Source organism: Columba livia, chromosome 3 (genome assembly GCF_036013475.1).
Source record: "Columba livia isolate bColLiv1 breed racing homer chromosome 3, bColLiv1.pat.W.v2, whole genome shotgun sequence".
NCBI lineage: Eukaryota > Metazoa > Chordata > Aves > Columbiformes > Columbidae > Columba > Columba livia.
In genome coordinates this window covers 76,818,559-76,842,988 of record NC_088604.1, presented here as the reverse complement: position 1 = coordinate 76,842,988, position 24,430 = coordinate 76,818,559, and the positions used below count along the sequence as shown (strand labels likewise).

The window sequence follows — 24,430 nt, the reverse complement described above, 5'->3', positions numbered from 1 at the left end:
ACCCTTTCCTTTCATCAGTATTCAGTGACTAAGCATGGACTTGTACCTCAGCTTTGTCTATATTTACTGTGGCCTGGACTAGGTGGCACCTTTTGAAAGGGTGTTTTGTTGTTCATTGCCTATATTAATTCAAGAGGTTAGGGAACAGAACAAAATTGTCAGATAATTGGTGTCAAGGGAATACTTTTCCTGCTCATAAAATCAAAGTGTAGAACTTCTTGCTGCAGCAAACTGTGGAAGCTACAAGTATATAGCTGATTAATAAAAGGGATGAGACAAAATCAATGAAAACTAAATCCATCAGTAGCTATTGCAGATACAAAGCCCGCAACTCTGGATGTCTACGAAAAAAAATATCCAAAACCAACAAACAGTAACTGGAAGAAGATATGAGAGTGTGGACTATGGAAGGATTGCTGTGTATACACCCGCTTTCTCTGAGCATCTCCCACCAGGCACTGCCAGATACCCTGCAGCGCCCGGGAGGTGCGTGAAGCGAGCAGAGCTTTGCAGGGGAAGGAGCACCTGGCTGCATCACTGAGAACTCTATTATGCCCGGGCTCGCAAGTCCCTGCTATGACACTTGTTAATATTTGTGTGCTTAACTATGTCAACTTAAATGCTTTTGTGTTCATGATATATACTTAAAATAGAAAAGGGAAGGGGTCTGTGCGAATGCAGACTTATTTCTGAAATACACAATAAATAGAGATTATGGTCCAAATTTAGCTAGACTTAATAGTATTCCTTCCTCCCACTCATACTTTCCTGCCAGTTCTGCCTTGAAATTCAGCCTGTCAATCAATTGTAGACATTTCTTATAGACTAGATTATTTCCTGGCTTCCTGTCTGCAAACATTTACATTCCATGAACAACAAAAACTGTCCACACAATACATAAGTTTATAGGTTTGAGGCATATCATCCGTGTTTTTCCAACACCTCAGAAATCTGTCTTTTGGCCTATGTACATACAATATGATTTGCTTCCTATGTCTCTTTATTTATCACTTTTCTATGCAAAATAATTCAGCAGAACTAAGATGTGAAAAGGAAACTTTGTTCTCTACCCACCTTACCTTTATTTCCACCCTCCCACCCCCTTTTGGTTGCTGTTTGTTCTACTCAGGACCAGAAGTCCAGCTGCTCTAAATCTAAACGCTGCTCAGGACATAGGGCAACAAACACCAAAATCAGTTCCAGCAAACACTATGAGCCATATGCTTCCCTGGTATTCACAGAGGCTGTCAGCCAAGCACTTCTATACTGTGCTACAATACAAGAGCAATCATTTCACAAGGAAATCTCTGGGCTAGAATCTACAGAATCAAACAAAACCACTCAAAACAACCAAAGAGCTTACTGCAGGTTGAAGAATACAATGCGCTTAAGTCTGGTGAGCAGTATCAGCTCTACAGATCTGAAGGAAAAGCTCTCCCTAGAGACCTGCATAGCACAAAGCATGAGTGATACAACCATCTCCCATACTGTTTTTTTTCCAAAGTGCCTGACCCTGGTCTGAGATTGTTGAGCTGCTTCACACTTTCGATACCCAGCCGTGAGATTAGCAGTGCCATTCAACTCCAAGCATACAGAGGGTTTCTGGTACTCGCAGAGCTGAGCTGCAGCACACGCAGTTACAAATCTCAGAAAGGTCAAACACTTTTCTGGTAAAAGGTTTTGGTAATTTATCAGCCTAAGGAGACAATAAAAAACAGCAACTGTGAGCTGTCATCTAAACTTTTTTTGATTATTTGGATGGTCTCAAGAGAATTCTTTCATGAAAGTTCAGAAGGTCTGAGGGAAGCTGAAGGGAATTATCATTTACTATCCACAGCCTATCTAGAAGGCATTAGGAACATGCCTTTGCTCAAAAGAGGCATTTTAGAACATCAAACCACAAAGTAAAGGTCATGCAGTGCTACAGAATGAGGCCTTCTGGTGCATGCTGTCAACTGTAGGGGGTACCTAGATCCTCTGCATGCATTTCAGCTGATCTACAAAGCTGCGTTAACACCCTACTCCATGACCTGTCAAGTCAGCTCTGTGGAAAGCAAGGAGGGGGATATCAGAACCGCATGCACCAAGCGAGCGAGACCACCCGATTCAGCCTTTGCGTGCCCAAGCGGGCTCTGGCTCAAGCAGTGTAGGAGACATGCTCCTGCTTTCTTCTTCCCATGCACGTCAGAGCAAGTTTCCCAGAAAGGGGCCAAACACTTGGTTTTTTTTAAACTAAATGCTTTTAATAGAAAACAAAATACAAAATAACTCTTTCCAGAAAGCAGAAATATTTAATCTCTCCAAATGACAAACTAGAACGTGCTTCTTCTGCAGATCCTTGTTGTAAATGCTGATGATTTATCTCACAAAGTGTTCCTGAAACTGATATTGCAACATTTTGAAAAAAATCCAACACTGGCAGAGCTGCCTCTGTGTATGCACAATAATTTAGTAATACTATTTTTTCCCCATGTCACTTTGTGTCTCTCCCTCTCTCCCTGTCCCCCTCTCCCTAGACTGCCAACTTCCATTTACGGAAATATTTCTGTGAGGTGCAATGGTGGACTGACATGCCCCGTTTCCATTAGGAGTCCAAACTTAGCTGCTTCAGTTCTCTTGTGCCCTCCGTCCAGACAAGGCAAGTCATTTGTTACCCTTAAACCACCACTCTACTCCCACTGTCCTCCCATCCTCAAAACATAGTGCAACCAGATTCAGAAAGATTCCTAATTAATAGAACATAAATACAAATCTCACAGCTAGTACCAGGAACCAAATCCAAATGACAACGCAGAGATGGGCCCCAACTGAGGTCGGATTTCCATCCCCTTACTAAAAAGAAAGATGGAATTTTCTACTTAGCCAGTCCAAAATATTCGGAACTGTAATATTTAGGACCACTATCACAGTAGAAAATACATAATGTTTTTTTAATAGAAGGGTCTTAAAATGCTGGTTTTCTGCAATACCAGGAAAACAAAAGCAAAACAAAACACACTGGGCCAGTAGTTCTCCACACACTCAAGCCTCAGTTAACAGTGGGTAAGATTTGCCCATCAATCAACGCAGGATATTTAAGTGCAGGTCAGCAGCTTATCTGGTTGGCAGTTCGCTTGTCTGGAACAGGCTTTCGGTCTCTCCAGGCTACTAGTTACTCAACTTTTCCCCATCTCTGTAAGATTAGAATGCATACATATTTTCATTACTCCTCCTTTTTTCCTTATTCTGTTCAACAGCACAGGCCTTTTTGTGGGCAAGACATTTTAAAGCATTTTTATCACTCTGAACGTGCCTTTCAAGGGGGTAGGGGAAGAAAAGTGTTTCACAGTCATTAATCTCAGCTTGCAATGGACTCTGGCATTCAATACACCCACCCGCTTCCTTAGGAAAAAAAAAAAGTTAATGTTCCTGATTTTCTTGTGCAATTCCAGTCACTAGAAGAAGATTACAGGCCATAAACTGTACGCTCAGTACATTATTCATTTGTCCGGTATATACACCAACCAGTTCACTGGAAGACCCATCTGCAGGGGCATTGCAGTAAGTGTTCCGAATGTCCCAGACCCGGACTGAATTGTCCATCGATGCTGAAGCAATTAAACTACTGTCGGGGCTAAAAGTAAGGCTGGTTATGTTGTCCGTGTGCCCCCTCAGTTCTTTGTAAAGAGTTCCTGATGCCAAGTCCCACAGCTTTAGCCGCTGGTCTTCACCTGCTGATGCCAGGTACTTACCGTTGGGAGAAAACGCGAGCGCTAGCACGGGGCCACGGTGCCCGGTGAAAAGACGCACAGAGTTCCCTTGCTGAGTGCTCCACAAGCGCACGGTTTTGTCCGTGGAGCCCGTCGCTACGTAGTTGGAATTGGGGTGGAACTTGACACAGTCTACGTCTGACAAATGGCCTGCGTATATCCGCAGCGGGTACGTCCGATCAAATGACCAGAGCCTTGCAGTGCGATCGTGGGAACCACTGGCGAAGTACAGGCTGCAGGGGCTAATATCCAAATCCCAGACAGGATAGGCATGTCCCTGGTACAACACAGTGTTTGTAAAACTTCCGAGGTCCCAGTATCTGATGGACATGTCCTCAGAACAAGATAAGAGTCCTGAACTGTCTGAAAGGAACCTCGTGCTATAGACAGGTCCACAGTGTCCTCTCAGGGTCTTCATTTCTGTGCCTGCACTGTCGTCCTCTTCCTCCTGGTTGGGGAGGAGAAAAAGAAACAAGAAAGGAAAGCATGTTTATCTGTTCAACAAATACAGGAAGCACCATGAGGAAAACAGGTGGGCGTTGATACCAAAGAAGCTATTTTAGATGTGGCACATTTTATGCAACTCTGAGACACAAACGTTGCTAGGGCATTTGTTATATCTAAGTTAATGCTGAAAGAGATAGGCAGAAAAGACTTTATATAAAGATTTATATCTTCATTTTGGGTAGCCTCATGCTCCCTCCAGAAGGCACCTTTAGCCTGGGACTGTATGCAAATAGGGGAAGAAAAACAAAACCAGACATTTTTCCACTTGCTAAAAACATAGCTTATTCCCTATCTGCTCTCTACTAAATTTTTTGCTAAGATGCTGAAACGGATCTTGGCATCTTCTTTTTTGGTGTGGTTATTATTGGAAGTGAATCTCACAGTAGAGACAAAGAAACACAGGGATCTTAAACAAAAAGCAGGAGAAATACACAGCATATTTGACAAGCTGTCTGCTTGACATTCCTGCTTAGTCCCACATGTGAACAAAACCCAGCAAGGCTGTAATATCTAATTCTCCATGAAAGCTCCATCCGCATGCTTTTACATCCTCACTCTTCAAGAACAACAAGAGTATGCAGCTTATTTAGGTCAAAGGATCTGTTTTGGGGTAGGAGAAGATGAATAATCACAAAAAGGATGGCCCTGGAAATCTTTTTATCCTGCAATTCTCCAAGTCAAGTACCAGGGCAGATAGCTAACAAGTAAAGGCTTTCATGTTTAAAGACTGTTCAGTGAGCTGTGCTAAAGGAATCTCCACATGGAGGGTAAGTGCCTCTGAAAGTCTGCTCAAGGATCATTTCTTCAAAGGCTAAAGACTGCACAATTTTCAACTAATCTCAACTCAATAGAATATCCTTGCCCAACAAACTGGGGTCTCAGTGACAGAGTGTGAGACAACCATGGTTTGGGGTGCTTGAGACACCCCTTCTCCTCAGTACTGAATCAGTAACACTCATCTACGGACAATCTCTGCACATTAAATTCAAACAACGCCCTTTTGCTTGTGAGCAGCCCCTTTAACTTCTGCCGTGGAAAACCTGCCCGTTTCCTGCCCCGAGAGGAAACCCAATTCCCCAGGGCTGCCAGAATGCTAGCCACCAGCACAAGTCAGTGTGTCCTGAGCAGCTGTCCTGGCTGACACAACATCTCCCGTCCCTCTGACCTCAGGACAGCTTTGCTTCAGACTTAGCAACAGTCCTGAAAGCCCTTCTCCTCCAGTGGCTTCAAACCTCACATCTGAGGTGAGCAAACTCTGACTTAGCTCACTGGCTGCCTTTCTCCATCCCCACCGTGTGTTTAGCAGTAGGCAACAGCAGGCTGTGTTTAGCCACGCTAATTCTCCTCAGAGCAGCCTGTGCCCATGGGAATTTTACGATGTGGCTGGGAGCCAACTTCATCTCTGCTATGGAGGTGAGGCAGAGAGAAATTGCAGGCTCTAGCATGCAAAGCCCCATTCTCATTCAAATTGCTTTTTCTACCTCAGAGCATTGCTTGCTGGAGCCCACGGCATCTCTAGGCTATGTTGCCACATTAAAGGAGAGAGGCTGATACCTGCAGCATTTTATACTATTTACGTATGACCATAAGATTCCTGACAAGTTACCAGTGGAAGCCCATTCAAGTTACCTATATTGTACTATAGTTTCTGTAAATTCTGCAAGTCCAGGTACTTAATTTTATGCCTTCAAATTCATATAGAGTTACCTGGTATGTCAGCAAGCACCTATTCTTCTTTTCTTGTATTACAGTAGCAACTTATTTGACAATGTCTTCTGTAGCAACCAAAACCACACTCCTATACGGTCACAAGTAGCAAATCTTATATTTGACTTCTGTTTGACACCCACTTAGCGTAACAACTGCACATTGCTGTTATAACTCAAAGATATTATACCTGTGATGCCTCTGAGTCACTAAATTTTCCGTTTCCTCCCTATCCAAGTTACTCTGTTGACCAGATCAACAAAGTGGCTGGAAGTGCAGCCACTTTGAATCAAGCTTCATTTCTTTGTCAGATCAAGCATACTCTTCCTGGCATCCCACAGCTGCTACCATGTAGGTGAGCATTTACAGCAGCTACAGAAAGGTTACAACCTGTGTTATTAATCAGCAAGGTGGCAGGGAATCTCTCTTCATAATACTTTTTCAAGATTTGAATTTCATACACTGAATAAGTTTCCTGGATATATGGATATCCTGGGCACTACCCAGATATCCATTAGCTCCTTCTGAAGTGGCTGCTGCTGCAGGTTAACATGAACAATTTGTATTTCCTTGGAATGGACAAGAAATTAAGTTATATAAGCCTATTTTAATCAATAACTTACATACACACTAAAAAGTACCTTTTATTATTTGTACTATCCATTTTGAAAATAACTATCGAAACAGATTTTAAGTAATAGAAGTGGAAAAACCTACAAACACTACTAAAAGGAGCTAAAAAAACAAATCTACTCTTCAGCAGTGAAAAGGAAGTCCTCCTCAGAAAGTACAGGACTCCGCAAAATTATATCATTAAGAAACTGAAAATAACAAAAATGTTGGCACGTTTTGTTACGCAGGACACCTTTCAAATGATACACCTATGGACAGTTTACCCAACTCCTCAGCTGTTACTTAAATCAGTAATGGATTTTGCATGACAGTCATCTGGACCCAGAAGAATTTAGTGGAAATGCATTTAACACTGTGAGCAGCAAACACCTAGCTGATGAAAACTATCTTTATCTTCCACCCAGCACAAGCCTCGAGGGAACCAGTGAGCCACAAAAAGCATCGATAACGTCAAGAAAGCAAAACAGTATGTCTCTCACTGCCTTTTTTTTTTTCCTCCTAACTAGTAACAGGTTTCCCTGGGTTTTGTCATCTCTCTCATCCTGCAGTGCTCTTAATATGTCAAAATGGAAGATCTCTTCCCTGCCTACAGCAGGGATGTCCTACTAGGGAAAGATGAGGGACTAAATACCACAGCACTCTTTGCAGGACATTTCATTCTGCTCTTTCCAGAATTCTCTCCCATCTGCCATACACCCAGGTGTCAGCATCATCCCTGCTCACTACCACCTAAAGGCCCGCTGCCACTTAAAAGCAGAATCTTAGAAGCAGAACTGAATGGTCTCAAGTCTTAGTCTTTAGAGAATTTAAAGGCTGACACTCTTGCAGATTGAAACAGAGAGTACTATTTTCTCATACTGATTTACGTAGTACCAGTTATGGGCATGGCAAAATGGCAAAGAGACAAATAAATACGTGCATTTGCATGGCTGCAAAACTGCATTTTTACACTGGACCTTAAGTAAGAGAGCTATAAAGTGGCATTTGTGAGATGCTACTATACAGAAAAAAGAATTTATCTCAAAATAGTAAGCCTCTCCTATTTCCAAGAGGCAAGACAACATAACAGTAGTGAAGTGCCCTGGGGCACCACACTTAGGAAAATTCACTAAAATTACACTTAGTAGATGACTTCGACGTTACTGACACAAAGGCTTTACGTGGACTAGGAAAAAGTATCATTCTCTAATACTTTTGCCAAGTCTCAATTTCATTTTTATATTTATATATATGTAAAGAGCTAATAAATCCAACAGTGTAGTTTTAGTGCCACCCTGAACAAGATCCACTGAAGCTTTAGACTCCTATTTCTTCATAAGCAGAAGGACCTCTTTGCTTGCAGCAAATCAAATATGAAACTGAAGAATTCTTATTTCAGCTACTAAATACAGTATCCAAAGCTAATTACACAATACAGAAATTAACCAAACCAAACAAAATTTAGAAACCTTACAAAACCCAGCCAAGTTTAACATCCTCACAAGTTATTCTGTAGAACCCAGAGAAGCAATGTCAAAGCACATACAGAATTTTCGTTCTTTTTGTCAAAGTTTTTATCAGATTTATTGCTGTGAATCGTCGCTGCTTATAGTGCAGCAACAGTCTGAAACACAGCCCAAGTTCACACTGAGCTGCATTACTGGTTAACTGCAGTCTGCTCAGGGTGGTCTTGTTCGGTCTGTCTCGGTATCTGTGGCTTCTGCTCCCCTGGCACCCAAGCAGGTGACGGTCTCTTCCCACCCGTGATCCCGTGGGTGCCTGTGTATTTTCACTTTGGGCTCTCAGATACAGGAATTCATTTCCTTTGTAGTCAATAGGCTTTCATTTACACATGGGACACGTAACCAGCAGACCATTCAGGCTGGTATCGTCCCTTAACTCCTTAACTTTGAACTCCCGATCAGGTCACTATTTGTTTTGTCAGTGGTGGAAGTTATTCAGAGCAACAATGACTTTAACCTGTGCTGCTCTTTGACCAGTTTTTGGTTTTTGACCTGTGCACAAACACTGCAGGATATACAAAATATTAAATAACCAATGAGAGCCACTTGTACTCAAGCTTCCATGGCTGTTTGATACTACACATACAATATCAAAGTATGTGCCTCTGTGCAAAGGAAAAAAAAAAAAGCTAATACGCACTCCTGATAACCTGGCAGTATCTCACTTTTCTATAGCCTGGAGCGAAAGGAGGTAACCCGCTGATTTACCAGAGAAATTCTCCTCTGTTGCAGGTTATTGACATTTGGTTTCCATGACAGGCGATACACACAGCCACATGTCCTATGAGCTCTCGCAGTTCATAATGAAAATAAGTCCACAAGTCCATCTTGTCTAGTCTGACCCACTTACCTGCTCGTTCTGCAGAAAGGGTTAACCTGGGAAGCGGTGAGCATGCCCCTGTGCTACCTCACCTGGATGCCTGCCCCTGGTTCTCAAGCTAACTAAGCAATCCCTAACCATACATCCCTGCACACAGCAGGCTCTATGCACTCTTCCAAAATAAACACAACACTGCCACTAGGTATTTTTTATGAGAGGAATAAAAAACGGTAGGAAAAAGACATTACTCCTGCTAAACACTCAACACAAGAACAAATGAGGCTCTTTTTTTCTTTTTCCTTCAAGAGGGGAGTTATTAAACAAAGGAAGAGTCACAAAATCTGATCTCTAACCAGATATAAGATGCTACGTGGGCAGCTGTGGCGAGAGGGAAGGAAGGGCGTGACTAGAAGGCAAAAAAAAAGAACAGAAAAAAAAGAGTAAACGAGAAGATGCTATCTAGTCTGGCATGTGAAGGCATACACCCCCCTGCCCTTTTCTCCAGCACTCCAAGTGGGAAGACTCTGAAGTTTCTACACTGCAGATTCCTTAACAGAGACATTTTAGATATTTTTTGCATGTTAACTCTTCATCTCTGGTTAAGGTGATTCCTTAAATACAGTTTTGCACTTAGGCATCCCTCCTTCTTACTGAGGCCTCAGACCAGCCTCCTTTGGCTCTTTCCTTACTTCGTCTTTATTTTCCTCTTCCTGCATCTCTCCCTTTCTCTCCACCCTTCTGACTGATGGTTCTCAGCCAATTTCCTTCTAGTTTTCCTTTACCATAATGTGTTTTTACTGCCTGAATATCCTTGTTTCATCTTCCCATCCATAAGAAGGCTTCATGCTCCTCGAGGAAGGGAACCTTCTCTAGTCACCTGTCCTTACTGGGCTGCCTGTGTACTGTCATCTGCTCAAGGACAGCTGGAGGAGGGAGATCAGCACCTAGGACTAACAAAGTACAACCAGAGCACAAACTCATTACACCTCAGTGCAGCATTTACAGCCACTGCAGGAAAGAACAAGGACAAGAATAGGCTATAAAATTTGTGTGTCAAGGCCAACAGGTTGTGGAACAGCCTTACATTCCCCTAAGATATTACTTAATACTCCACAACACATGCCCAAAATACCTCAACATAAAACGGGGAGGGGGAAGGGGGAAAAAGGTATCCAGACCTCCTCATCCAGCATGTCACAAGCCAAGCGGATGCGAGACACATCAACGAGGTGGGGCTCAGATTTTAACTTTCTGGAACGCAGACTCCACAGCTTCACACACGAATTATCGAACCCAGCAGCGAGCAGCTTGCTGTTTGGTGAAATCTCTGCAGTGTTCAGCAGATGCTCTGTGTTATAGAAGGCATAGAAACAGATGGTCGTTAAGGAAGGAGGCCCATCCTTGACACGTTTAATGCTGTCTTGCAGTAAATCCAGCGCCGCCTCGTTCTGCAGAATGGAAGCCGGCACATCGCTGGGTTCCAGGCCATTGCTCTCGTTGCGTGAGGAGCTCCCACCAGCGTAGAGCTGGTAGTCGGTCCTCTTGGCAGGCTGTACATCCAGGTGAATGTGCAAGGTCAGGACTTTGCACAGGGCGTTGTTGTTGTCACTTTGGAGGTAGCGAAGAAGGTAGTTGTAGCTGTCTTCTTGAAGGCGGATGACATACTTGTTGTCCAGAAAAGCCCGGAGCTTCAAGTTGGACAGGATATCTTGAATAGTCATGGTAGTCTGCAACTGCTCAATGATATCCTTCTGGCTGGCGTTCTGCAAGAACATGCCATGGAAGCGGCTGTAAAAACTGTCCACTGTGCTTTTTAGGCCATTCTGGACCATGTTCAGATGGAGGTAGACGAAGAGGGGATACAGAAGAGGCATCACTTCATGGCTGTGCTGAGAATCTGAATCTATATAAAAAACAGTAACAAACTCTGAATGATTTCGCAATCCACTTCCTACTGGGAACAAAACAGAGCAAGGACAACTACTTTAAAAAACCTTGACAGTAAGAGAGAGCAAGCAAGAGGAGACTTTTGTTGGTGAATCTAAGTGAACCTCTTCTGTCACCCAAAGGAAATACACAGTACCTATTACAGATGTGAAGAGAGATTTTTCAAGTCAGTGAGGTATGCTGTCAGAACAAAATGCAAACATTTCAAAACCCTTTTTAGGCACGGGCCAGCTATTAAAATACCATCTCAAACTACATGACAGCTGAATTTTTACCCTATGAATTTAAAAGAAAAAAAAACATGCCTTCTTTTTATTGCAATAAATGGACTTTAAAATTTATTAATTATATTTAGAATAGTATTTAACATGTTTAAGTCAAAATTATTTACCTAGCTTAGTGCGGGCCTGAACATTGGTGGTTTTTTTTTCTTCTCAGCTTCAATAAAACTTGCATGGGCTGCTTTGGATGGAATTGATTTGTCTCTAGGGAAAAGCAAGCTACAGTTTTCAAAGCTACTGCAATGTGCTGTGCTCTTGTTTTATTTTTGTGCCTGCTCATGTGCACGCTTTCTCACTCTCCCCATGCTCCTCTCTCTGCCAAGGCAAATCCCAGCAGTAATTCCTAGCACACAGCATAAGGAACTCCCCATTAGGCTGTGCTGGACATTGCAGAGACTGATCTGTGCAACAGCTCCACCCCACCCTCACCAGCTTCTTGGGGCTTCTTCCTTCCCACGTTCAGCAGGGAATTGTAAGGAGCGAAGCACTGCTGCAGAACACCATGGCAGCACACAGGGCACAACAACGAGTCACCAGAGGACCAAACAGTCCAAATTACTGGAACAAAACAGGCACTGCTTCTTTTCAACTTGTTCTTCCCTCCTGCCACTCAACAATGCATATTCTTTTTTCCTTTTTCCATTAGGTTATTTTTCCTCTCCTATTGAGCGCTCTTCCAGACTTTTTCTGGTCCATTCTGTGCCTCTCTCTCATTTCTATATGAGTAACTACAGAATGTGTGTGTGGTCTGCAATGTATACATACATACTTGCAGACTTAGGCATCATTTTCCCTTCTGTCCCACTGAAACTGGGCCAAAGGCAGTGAAACCAGTGGTTTGTATGCAGTACGAGCACCAAGCAGCCAACAGGTGCTGTTTTCTTTGCAGGTGCTATATAGTCCAGAAACGCAGCAAGAGGAAGGACCTCACTCTGCAGCACAGGAAAAAGGGACGAGATGGCAAACTGGCAGAAATGGGAAGGAAGAAAACGTTCCCCAGCGACATCTCAAGAGGGGTTACAGGAGCTGGGTCTGTCTAGCCTGGAGAAGATTAAGGGGCTATGTAACTGCTGTCTTTGGTACCCAGTTGGACATTATGGAGGAAACAAAGCCAGCCTCTCCTGCCTCTTCTCAGAGGTGCTCAGTGGAAGAACAGAGAAGCTGCTACAAAGGAACTTCTCACCAAATCGCTCACACACTACAGCTGAGGCCCAAAGGTACAGTGCATTCTTTACACTTTTTGATTTTCAAAACCTGGCTGGACAAGGCCCTGAACAACCTGATCAAACCCCAATTACACCCAGCTTTGAGCAGCTGGTTGAACTAGAGACCTCTAGAGTAAGTAATAAATTAATTATTCAGTGGTCCTAGTCCCTCGCCCACTCCTCAGTGCCCCTGTAGGCAGGTGTCACAAAAGTGGGAAGTGTCCTGCTGTGCCATGCGGCTGCCTGGCAAGTTACACACATGAACTGCTCCTGTTTCTGTAAGGGAATAAGAAATCAAAACTGAGCAAGAGGGACAAAAAAGATGAAAACAGTCGACCTGAACACCAAAACCATGCCTAGCACTTCCTCAAGTAATATTTAAGCCACTGAACACAGCAGTCACACTTCTCAAAAATCTATTAAACCATACAGATTTACCTTCAATACTAAAGAGCAATGTTGTTGAACTGCTCCAGGTGGCAAGGCTAAGATTAAGGCACTATTTTCTGCCTCTGCCTTCTTCCCTTTCCTTTCAACAGCTATCAGGAATATCAATGCCAGAATTGAGTCCTTGTACTGGACAAATGTAGACATACCACAAGGCAGAAAGAGTAGCAACCTCACTCTCCTTGGTACTATTATCTAAAAATCCTATCTGCTTTCTTCTTCCCACATTTGGGACTCAGAAGAAATAAGGGCATTCCAAGGAGTATCTAATTTTTTTCTTTTTTTCTGCATCACACCTCCAGTCTCAAAGTCAGTACAGGTAAATTTAAGGGAACAGAAGATTCTCCCTTAAAAATCTAGATTCTCATAAAATGAAGCCCGTTATGAATAAAATTCAACCCCCTAAACTATTAAACAGCAGAGAACTACACTCATTTCTAAGCTACCTGCCTTTCACATAAAGCACTCTAATCTTTTTTGCCCTGCATACACACATATATATATATATGTGTATATATATGTATATATATATGCTGTTCTCTAGAATCATAGAATCACTTAGGTTGGAAGAGACCCTCAAGACCATTGAGTCGATAACCCACTCTGGCACTGAACCATGTCCCTAAGAACCTCATCTATAAGTCTTTTAAACACCTCCAGGATTGATGACTCCACCACTTCCCTTGGCAGCCTGTTTCAATGCCTGACAACCCTTTCCATGGAGAAACGTTTCCTAGTATCCAATCTAAACCTCCCCTGACACAACTTGAGGCCATTTCCTCCTGTCCTATCACTTGCTACCTGGGAGAAGAGATCAACCCCTTCCACGCTACAGCCTCCTTTCAGGCAGTTGTGGACAGTGATAAGGTCTCCCCTCAGCCTCCTTTTCTCCAGGCTGAACAGCCCCAGTTCCCTCAGCTGTTCCTCATCAGACTTGTGCTCCAGACCCCTCACCAGCTTCGTCACCCTCCTCTGAACTCTCTCCAGTATTTCAATGTCTTTCTTGTAGTGAGGGGCCCAAAACTGAACACAGGGTTCAAGGTGGGGCCTCACCAGTGCCAAGTACAAGCAGACAATCACTTCTCTAGTTCTGCTGGCCACACTATTTCTGACACAAGCCAGGATGCTGTTGGCCTTTTTGGCCACCTGGGCACACTGCTGGCTCATGGTTGGCTGTTGTCCAACACAAAGGCCAAATGGTTGAATAAGAAAGGGCAAACATACCGCTGTCTACAAAAGCCAAAAGTAGTCAGCACCCAGGCAACAAAAAAAGGAAAACACCCACAAACTTCTAATTGTAGTAATTGAAATCTCAAAACTAGAAATCAATAAAATTAAAAATCATGTCTCTAATATTTATCTTGTCTTTTACTCATTGAAATTACCAAAAAAAACAAACAAACAAACAAAAAACCAGCTAGTTTCCTCTTCCTTGCTTTCTGATATTTACCTGTGAGAAAATTGCGTAATCGTCCAAATTGTACTTCATATTGCTGTGGCTCCGCCAGGCAGGGAGCTGCAGACACAACGTTGGCACAACCAGATTCAGATTGGACTGTGAAATAAAATAAGTAAAATTAAATAGGGATTTAAGGGGTTTTGCATGTGTGTCTGGAAACAAAGCTACTCATAAAAATCCAAGGTAATGCAGCCACCAAGATGACATTTCATCTTTCAAACCATCCAGGGATGACATAGTCCAAAGCATCTAAACGTGGCATTAACAACTCAGACAGATCATGAATGACCGGATGTATACTGAAAATTAAATCAAAAAAATCAACTCACGTGCTCCCCCCAGAACACATTTTTAAGTTTTCAAATACAACCTTAAGTTCCCAAGAAATTCAGAGTAATACCATCACAGATTCCTTAACAGTTTTACATAATACTCAGCGGTTTTACTACTTGGGCACTCAGAAAAGATGAGGAAAACAATCTGCAACTTTCTCCAAAATTTCTTTTTCAGTGGGACCCACAACCCATCATGGACAGAAGGTCTGCAATGGCACTGCCTCAAGAGTCTCAAATTCCTTGCCCTAGTCACTATCATTTACTAGTCTCCCGGGGGTGGTGATGAAAACACACTGAATCTCTAGGCAAACACTTACTAGTTTCTAATCAAAATGTGTCCTCCTAAGGACTTTTCAGATTAAGTAGCAGCTGGTATCTGACCACAAACCCAGTTGTTATGGTCTCCTGAGATGGTGCTAAACCTGTTTTCAGAACCATTATCACCTCCCGTAAAAGTGGTTCTGAACTATTTAGAAAGGGAGTTGGCTTCTCCTTCTCCAGCACCAAACCTCTGCTCTTCTGCTAACCTCTCAGGGGACTTTGTGCAGGTTTACAGCCACTCACCAACACATCCTAAGCGTATACAAATACCAGCGATTAGAAACACAAGTTACAAAATTATAACTAATATGTTTATTTGTGTGTTCTTTTAAGAGGAGCACAAAAAGGCAAGGAATTTCACTGTTTTCCTTTCCTTTTTTTTTTTTTTTAAAAAAAATTCATAACTACTTTCCCTTCCACAAAACTTCTTTTCATTACTCTCATTTTTAACTTCTTCAACTTCCTTCAGTCTCCTCTGCCCCCCAATGCTTTCCATCCTCTCTCTTTGCTTTCCTACTCCTGACTGATCACTTTCTGTCCCAGCATTTGGCTCACACACAGAGGCACAACTCTGACAGCCCTGGAAGTCTATAAACAACATCATCAAATTTTCACATGCTGAAGAGAGATAGGCCAGCCTCCAGCTCCTTTCAATGCTTCTAATTAGAAAGAGATCAGCACATGGTGTACAGGCAGCCTCTCGCTATTCTCCCCTCTCTCTCTGGTAAGACACAGGTCTGTCCTTACGGAAACACAGGAGGCGTGTTTACCAGTTCTCCAGGGCAAGCTGAATTCAGCTTCGGAAACAGAGAGCTGGGCTGGGCTTATCACGAGTTAAAAACAAACACAGACTCCAGCATCAACATCCTATCTTCTCTCAAATCAGCTGAAAACACACAAATATGACCTGTTGAAAGGTAGAGCTACACTGCACTTCCTACAGCCTGACTGCTTCAAAAACTGAAAGCTGGTAAGATCTCCAAGCTCACATTAAGTATTACTTAACAGCTAAAGAAAATTATTCTGCTATTTGGACTTAACCAATATTCAGCAAGAGAAACTAAACTGCATGCACGCACATGTAGTAACTCAGGAATACTTAGTGACACTTTTGGATACCACCCATACTACTCCTTGTAAAATCAAAGAAAAACAGAAATACAAAGGCCCGTATTTTATGCTGTGTCACAGGGTAACATCCAAGGGTCAACTCTCCCTGGAGTTCCAGTGGCCTCATTTCAGCAGGGGCGGGAATGACTTGCCACCTTGCCCGTGCCACACAAGCACGACTGGCTGCCCTTGGTGCCATGAAGTGCTTCCTCCACGCCACACATTCAATTTTTGCTGCATAAGCAACTTACTTCCAAAATTAAGATGTACATCATGCTTCAGAAAGAGAAATATCATCTTTGGCCACCTATCCTGGAACAGTCTGAGTGGGCAATCGTTACGCCCTACTCTTTCAGTAATGATGCTAGAACTTGTTCCCATCAAGCAAATGGTGAACAGACGCTACAGGCCAGACAGTTATAACAAGTTCTACTTCTAATTATATTCCTTCCCACCACAAAAAGGATCAAATGATTCCAAAACAAGAGTAAATTTTCAAGCATATTTCTTCTCCTGATAGAAATAGAACACTGGCCATATCCTTCTCATACATTAATAAATCTACCATAGTGTCTTTTCCACTTCCTCAGTGGTTATAAGAACATCTATTGGAAACATCTGCTCCTTGACTTCACTTCCAGTAGTTGCAGCCAGCTGTGTGATCTGACAGCAAACTCAAAGGAACTTGCTCCTAACCCAGGGAAATGGGCAGTACCCTCCTGGTGTCCTGTGTTGGCTACGAGCAGCGTTGCTTCCACCTGACAAACACAGGGCTACAGCAAACAGTGTTTCACAGCAACTGATTCCTCTTTTACATGCATGTAATGACGTGTAATTTTACTTCTTTTCAGATAGTCTTATGTGTTGATAGTATAGCATAGGCAATACTAGAGGAACCTGTTCCTTAGTCACTAATTCTTCTCGTTTTCTACAGAAATACAGGACAGTCACAAGGAAGGTCTGTGCTGTATTTTATCTAGCACCCTGTCTGATTGCAATCTTATCTGGGCTCCCTTTTCCATGAAAGTATGGACCAGATAATCTTTTGAGGTCCCTTCCAACCTGGGCTGCTCTATGATTCTGTGAAAGCAGAGCTGTACAGATATAGTAAGTGAGGCAATGAAGAAGGGCTGAACTCTTCTGAAGAGGCTGTCTGGAAGAAGACAAAAAGAAATGCTGAGGTACAGCTGAGAAAAAAAACAACTTAAAACCAAAACCAGAGGATGCTTTTCACTGTGAAAGAAGAAATTGCAGAATTTAAGACAGAAGGAAGCAACTCTCCCATTTATACAGGTTTGTTAATTTAAAAGTCAAACAAAACATAAGAGCTGAACAGAAAAAGCAAGGTGAGTTTTGTTAAGAAATGAGTAAAAACATCTTCAGAAAAAAATATTTGATTGCTTCACCAAAATAAAGCAATGCAGGCTTTAGAATCTGGTCAGGTTTTACTCAGTTTGCAAAACTTCAGATGACAGCAGCAGAAAGTATTTTCAGCCTGTTGTCAGAATAAGTACAAACTGAGTTTTTCTTTCTCAACAGTCATTCGTGGAACTGCAGCGTACTCACTGACAGCTTACGATGAGCATGTTTGACAAGAAGTAGTAAGCAGCTGAATACATGAGAGCAGACCGTTTTCAGTTCTAACGAAAACTGATGACTAAGTTCTGAATCACCAGCCACAAAACCCTTGCACTGGTAAGAGGATACAGATTAATAAGAACTTTAGTAAGAACATTTGGTGGAAGATTAGTAAAAAGACAAAACTCAATTGCACACTTATTCATACTCTCTACTGAAACATTTCCTCTCTCCTACTCAGATACTCCTGCGTTCTCCTCATATGGATTGGTCCAAAGTTCTAAACCCCATTTCAACACTGACCTTTCTATACACCTCTTCCATAAAACAGACAAAAACAATTTGGCATTTTATTTTGGTTTCATGCCTTCCCTGTATCCCTCAGTATTATTTCAGGGAGTTGCAACAAACTTCTAGTAGTTACTCTGAAAACAACAAGGAAATGAAAAGTATGAAGACGACATAAGTCACTTCTATTAGTGAAATATTACCCAATTTCCTTCAGGCCTCTGAGAGAATCAGCCTGGACATTTACCCACAAGACACTCGTTGGATTGTAACTACGGTAATATACTCTAGAGATGAAAAGAGCTATTTTGGCATCCAATTTTATCTACCTGCAAGCACAGTTATACAGCAACTAATGTTTTGTCAAATCAAGTTTTATCACAAGTAAATAAGGTCTCCACCACTCTTAGCCTGGGATACTGTCACAATCTAAGCGATTTCATTAACAGAAAATATTTCCTCCTTTCGTTTTCACCCAAAAGGTCAGCCCAGTATTTTCCATTACTTTTACAAGTAAATTTAATCTATATAACCTCCACATTGTCTGTATCCTTTGAATATTTGTATGTGCTCATGCAGCAGTGTAGTTTGTTATAACAAAAATAATAATTACAATGAAGACTGTCACAGACAGGATTTGAAAAGCAGGTAGTGTAAGAGGATTCTGAAATGTTGGAGAAGGAGTATGCAGGGAAAAGAACTGTCTCATCCACTGAAGGTTTTTTGTTGTTGTGTTGTGTTGTGTTTTGGTTTTTTTTTCCCAAGCAACAGAGCAGAGCTTTTAGAACCAGAAAGCTGATTAGGCCAGAGAAAGAAATAGGCTGTATCACTTTCGTTTCATATGACATAGCCCTGCTGGAATACAAAGGTACAACAGATTTTCCTGCTTCTTAATTCCTCACGTCTATCCCAAAGCACCCCTGCTCCCCAGACCTCATGTTCTTTGGGATACAAGACAGGCATTTTTCACTACCCTGACCTGGTATTTCAGCCTGTTGTTTCACTGACGATGAATCCCACCTTGTTACACTTTCATTCACATCTTAATTTTCCAAATCATCAGAACTCACGTCAACTTCAAAATGGGAAATTTCTTTATTTCAAAAGGAGAGCTGTCCATACATACAGACAAATTCACATGTTGCCAATACACATACTCACACTTGTCACTACTCTGCCAAGAAGCATGCATGGAAAATACACCAGGATTACCTGTGAGATTAGCTGCCATCTCTTCAGCAGTCTGACACAGCCTCAGCCCTTGTTTTAGGGGACCTTCAGAGTCCACATACTGACGGCGCTTGAGGTAGCAGGACACTGCCATCTGAATCTGTTCTGTGCGTACGCGTTTCATGACCTCAAAAGAAAAGAAAGAGATGATGAGGCTCTGACTGCGTAGGTATATACTAAGACCAGCACACACCACAGCTGTATTAAAACCAAGAATGAACAGCTCAGTATTTTCATTGCTGAAGTCAAACAACTGCATTAGTGAAGCATGAAACAAAACCTCTAGGCGTTTCCCTCTCACTACTAAGGCATAACTAGGCACTTTGAATCAGATCCATGAAGATATTTTGATGCCTAGTTCTACTAATTTCACCAAGGAATCCAAAATTCTTTTGAGGATTCTAGACAGAAACTGCAGTGGTGATCTAAGTATTTGATTTTGTTAAAAATAACTCATAAAAAGGGAACATTTCTTCTCCTTTCTTTTTTACAGTAGCACTTTGGGTATTCTTCAGTCACTTTCTGTTTCCTCTGCTTGACCAACCAACAAAGTGATACCAGAAGACTCAAGGGAATGAGAAATTAATATACAGGAAGGAAACTCCAGAATTGTTCTTAACACACCACGTCTATTTTACCTATTTGGGGAGTACAAGAAGCAATAGCTTATAGCCTGAACTTAATAGTTAGAGCCAGACTTGAGGCACTTAAGTTAGGTAAACCCCCAGAAAAACAAAAACAAAATCACAAAGAAACCCCCAAAACCATGGAAATTAAAAACAAAATTAGAGCCTTCTGACTTTTTTGCCTGCCCCCATCTATGCAGACTTTCCTCCCACACAAGCTAAAAAAAAAAAAAAAAAAAGCTTTTGAAGGTTCATTTATATAAATTTTGACAGCCATCCTCACAAACACCACTTAATAGTATCTCAAGACCAAAAGGAGCCTGATGCTAGCTTTTAGTCTCTGGCTTGTAATAAAAGAACCTCAGTAAGACAAATGCAATAGCTCTCTCGCTATTTGAGCAGCCCCTAACTGCTCCCAATCCTTCTCAATAGCCATCGATTTTACACAGAAGTTTAGATAACATAAAAGACTTTAAAGCAGAACTAAGCAACAGTTTTCTTCTACCAGAATAATAGGTACAGGCTGCCTCAAGATAGCTCTACACCTTACAGCCCCGCTGCCACAAGACCTGCATACATTTTACAAGCGTACAAGCTTTCTGGTTTGAGCAGCTGAATACAATGAAACACAACTTTCCAGAGAAAGAGACAAGGATGCCCATTCCTCTCCCTTGGAAGAACAGTATTTCTAACAAAATGAAAGCTTAAAAAATATGAACATAAATGAGCCTTTTCTATTACCCATGCTCACTTCAGTGCTTATCCCAGTTGTTAGAACAATAAACCCTCTGTGAACTTCCAAGCAGACAGGGAAGCAAAGTCTCAGCAAAAGTTACATTAAACAGATATGTGGAATTGCAAACCCATATGCTTTGATGAAAATTTTTGAAAATAATTTCATTTTTTCTCACAGGTGAAATAACTGTTGAGGGTGGGGAAGGGGCATCAACAGGTACGAAGTTTTCAAAGCATTTCCAGATAGACCCATTAAAATAATTAGCTTCAACCACAACTTTTTCCACTCCAAAAGCAAACTTCCTTTTCATCTTCCTTGCAATTAAATAAATTAAATCCGAGACCTACACTGTCTCAAATATAACACTTTTTCTGCTGCACAAAACTGTAGGAAAGACCAAATTCTAATGAAGAACATGAAGAAGGGTGGATACTGGGATGGACCAGCATCTTAGTATCCTCTTCAAAAATACCCTTAACTAAGCTTCTCAATATATTATGTTACTATTCTGCATTTCAGCTAGTAGCACGGCCTGACGTACAAATGACTTGCCCATGTCCACACTGACACCTCTGCACACAGTCTGCCACCCAGCTTAGGTTTGGGTAGCAACTTCATTGTATTTGAGATGCTCTCGTAGATGCTTATTTCAGGTCTAGAAACCATTTTGAAGCGTGTGTATCTAGATTGTTGTATTTGGCTTATAATCCAAAAGAAACTCACTCCCAAAATAGCACAGAACAGATTCAACTGAATGTTTCCAAAGTGTTTTAGCCAGTCAGAAGTGCGCAATCAGCCTCAAGTCTGTGGCTCAATTGCAAAGAGAGAGCATCTAGAAATATCCTTGCCAATACTTTTTTTGTTTCAGTTACAGGATCAATTGGTACTAGGTTAAAACCCATTATTCATGTGGCACAGCATGCATGTACAGATAATTCCTCATACACTCACAATGCATCAGAGAAACCAAAAACTGGTGTGTCAAATATGCAGAACTCCAGGGAACCCTTTGAAATAACAGTGACAAACAAGAGGAGCACTGAGATCAGCCTTTTCAAGCTGCTGAAGGAGCAGATGACCAACAGAGAAAATGGTAAATTTCACACGATAGGCAAAACCAGCAGCAGGTTACCCAGCAGTTGCAAATTCTAACATCAGGATCAGACATTTTAGCAGCCAGAGAGAAGGGCCTGGGAAAGGAGCAGTCGCTGGCAGCTGATTCAAATCTGAGCTTTTCCAGAGCTTTGGGGATAACATAGAAGCCCCAGCTTCTTCAGCAAAGGGCAGGAAGGTGGCGTTTGCAGCTGCTTTATGCAACTTGTGCAGTTTCTTGCTCCCTTCACACACCTTGTGTACTCCTCCCAGCAGTCACACTAGTGGGTGCTACGAGCAGTATCTCAAGGAGATCTCTTTCCCTACTCCCAGGTGACAGAGCAGGAACTACCGCACAGGAAACGCACCTTGATCAAGAAACACCCGTTGGCATCGGACACACCATCACCCCTACTTCCATTTCAGGTCTTTGTTTCTTCATTTATGTTGCCTTTATACTTCACCATCAGCATTCCAAAGAGCAATGTCACAGAAGCAGGGAAAGCGATCATGAAAAGTGCAAGAAGGGCAAACCCAGCATTCCTACAAATCTTCTTCACAAAGCCCTCACAATCAGAGTTTATCATAAAATAAACATAAGGACAGCGTGCCAAAATGCCTTCAAATGGGTTCAAGCTGAGCCAGTTCACAACCGGTCAAGGATGTAGAATTTAAAGGCAAAAAAGGACAAACCCGGCATTTTAACCTCCAAACCAATTTTAAGACTCTAGCTCTCAATGCGAAAGACAATCTCCAAAACATAAAACAAACTGAACATGTATAGCGTTCCCTGTCCATGCCTGCAGAAAACTGGCAACAATTGCTCAGAAGTCCCAGCTGCCTTGTTCTTCTCAACCAGCCAGAGAGAACAAAAAATACTAATGCCATTAACTATTCTTTACTGATAAGCAAAATATATAAGGAAAGAGAGAAGAAAGATCACATCAGGAGTCTGCACAGCGACAATGCAATGTCTTCTACAGTATCTCAAATTTGAACACAAAAATGCATGGATATTAGGTTCATTTTTTTGGAGGAACCAAAACAAATGAAGAAACACAGAGGAGAGGCCAATCACAGAAAACACATCACAAGTTCCTCTTTCCTAGAAAAGCTGGAAATTATCTGTGTATTAACCACTGGGCCACGGAAATTAATTTCCTGCCTATGCTACATCTCAGGTACAGGTTTAGGCAGATTCCACAGCCTTGAAATATTACCAGTACGAACATACAAACAGGAGCTTGAAAGTTAGCATTAGAAACTCTGCTTTTAAGTACTCAGCACTCCTGTCCCGACACTGGCACAGCAGCCTTTTCCTTACAATAGACTAACGAAAGATCTGCAAGCATCAGAGAAAAACCAAGGACAAGCAATCTCAGAAAAAATAAACAAAAAAACCCATGCAAAAACCCAAACCAACAATCAAACAACCCACAAAAGTGTGTTTTGAATATTATCTATGGAGAACTATCTCAGGCCTCAGCTATGAACAGAGAAGTACCACCTTTTATCTCCTATCACTACAGGTGAAATTTGGCATCTACCAACAATACTATATGACTTAATTTTAATTTTCCTGACACTGAATTAATCTAGGATTTACGAAATTTTGGAAGGATGAACTGATAGGAAGCAAGCTGTGAACCTAGAGCGGATGGACTTCACACACGCAGCAGCTGCAATTCAAAAAAACAGGTAAGTAAACACGACAAGCTGACATGGAGACGCGGTGTGCCGGCGGTGCAAATAGGAAAAGTGCTGCCGATAGCAGGAACCACGGAGAAGGCTTTTTCCCAAGCAGCGGCGTTCAGGCGATGAGGCAGAGAGGAAACAGCTGTGATTTTAGAAGAGCCGGTATCCATTTGCACTGGACCTCGATTTGGCTCACCGTCCACGGGTTAAGCTTCGCCAGTTCCTCAGTGTTTCTCCCCAGCTCCCCGAGACAGCGCCAAACAGCGCGCTGCCCGCTCGGTGCTGCCGGGGCAGGACCCGCGGGACACAAGGCGGCCCCTCACGCCTCCAGCCCCGCCACCCAACCCGTCCTCCCGGGAGCACCGGCCAACCTGCCAGCCGACACCCAGACCCACGCCAAGGGCCCCACGGAGCCCCTCTGGCCCGTCCAAACGTGTCCCGGGCTGCAGCCGTCCGGGCACGACTCACGCGTGGGGAACTGACCGGCACTCGCTGTAGGGATGCGGAAGGCAAAGTCCTCCCCTAACAGAACGAAAAAAAAATTAGAAAAAAAAAAAAAAGGAAGGGAAATGGTGCGATAAGAAGCTGCTAATTAAACCCAAGCACTTTTCAGGGAAAAAAAAAGAAAAAAAAGGAGAAAAGCCTACCCCGCGACCTCCAGCGGCAAGGCAGGCGCCCGGCCCTGCGCTCGCCGGGGCTGCCCCCGAGGGCCGCGCCTTTGCCCCAGGCCCCCGGCCTCCCGGGAGCCGCCTGCCGGGCCGGGCCGGGCCTGCGGGCCTCCGCCACGAGGCGGCCCGGCGGGACGCCCCGGGCCCGCTCCCGCCGCCGCACTCCCCGCGGGCCTCGTCCCGCAGCCCCGCGCCGGCCCCGCTCCCCTCTCCCCGCCACTCACTGAGCATCGCAGGCGGCGGCGGCGGGAGGCGGGGGCCGGCGGGGCCGGGTCCGGGGTGGGGGGGAGGCGCTGTCACTGCGCCCAGCGGCGCCAGGCGCTGCCGGCGGGCGCGCCGCCGCTGCCGCCTCCCCTGGCTGCCGGTGGTGGTGGCGCTGGCGCGGCCGGTGCTCCCCGGGGGCCGGCGGCGGCTGGCGGCGGCCGCTCCATGGCTGCCTGACACACGCCGCGGCGGGCGGGAGCGGGGCCGGGGGGGGAGCGGGGCTGGAGCCG

General features: G+C 43.3%; 1 protein-coding gene across 4 annotated transcripts; it reads right to left on the bottom strand.

The window, feature by feature from the left end:
- Positions 1 to 2,221: 2,221 nt before the first annotated feature.
- Positions 2,222 to 24,300, bottom strand: TAF5L (TATA-box binding protein associated factor 5 like). 4 transcript variants are annotated; one of them, XM_065057741.1, is made up of 5 exons: positions 24,161 to 24,300; positions 19,102 to 19,246; positions 14,249 to 14,353; positions 10,097 to 10,821; positions 2,222 to 4,197 (listed from the first exon to the last, which is right to left on the bottom strand). In XM_065057741.1, exons 2-5 carry the CDS (start codon positions 19,241 to 19,243, stop codon positions 3,400 to 3,402), a joined length of 1,770 nt encoding a protein of 589 aa, XP_064913813.1. In that variant the 5' UTR covers positions 19,244 to 19,246; positions 24,161 to 24,300; the 3' UTR covers positions 2,222 to 3,399. The 4 variants fall into 4 exon arrangements, with proteins under 4 accessions (XP_064913813.1, XP_064913816.1, XP_064913815.1 ...); XM_065057744.1 differs by lacking the exon at positions 24,161 to 24,300 and adding an exon at positions 23,916 to 24,119; XM_065057743.1 differs by lacking the exon at positions 24,161 to 24,300 and adding an exon at positions 23,465 to 23,484.
- Positions 24,301 to 24,430: the final 130 nt, after the last annotated feature.

Coding starts and splice junctions, on each gene's coding strand:
- TAF5L (XM_065057741.1), bottom strand. CDS start 19,243: ATGAAACGCGTACGCACAGAACAGATTCAGATGGCAGTGTCCTGCTAC. Junction 14,354..19,101: donor GATGGCAGCTAATCTCACAG/GTAATCCTGGTG, acceptor TTTATTTCACAG/TCCAATCTGAATCTGGTTGT. Junction 10,822..14,248: donor ATTACGCAATTTTCTCACAG/GTAAATATCAGA, acceptor TTTTTTATATAG/ATTCAGATTCTCAGCACAGC.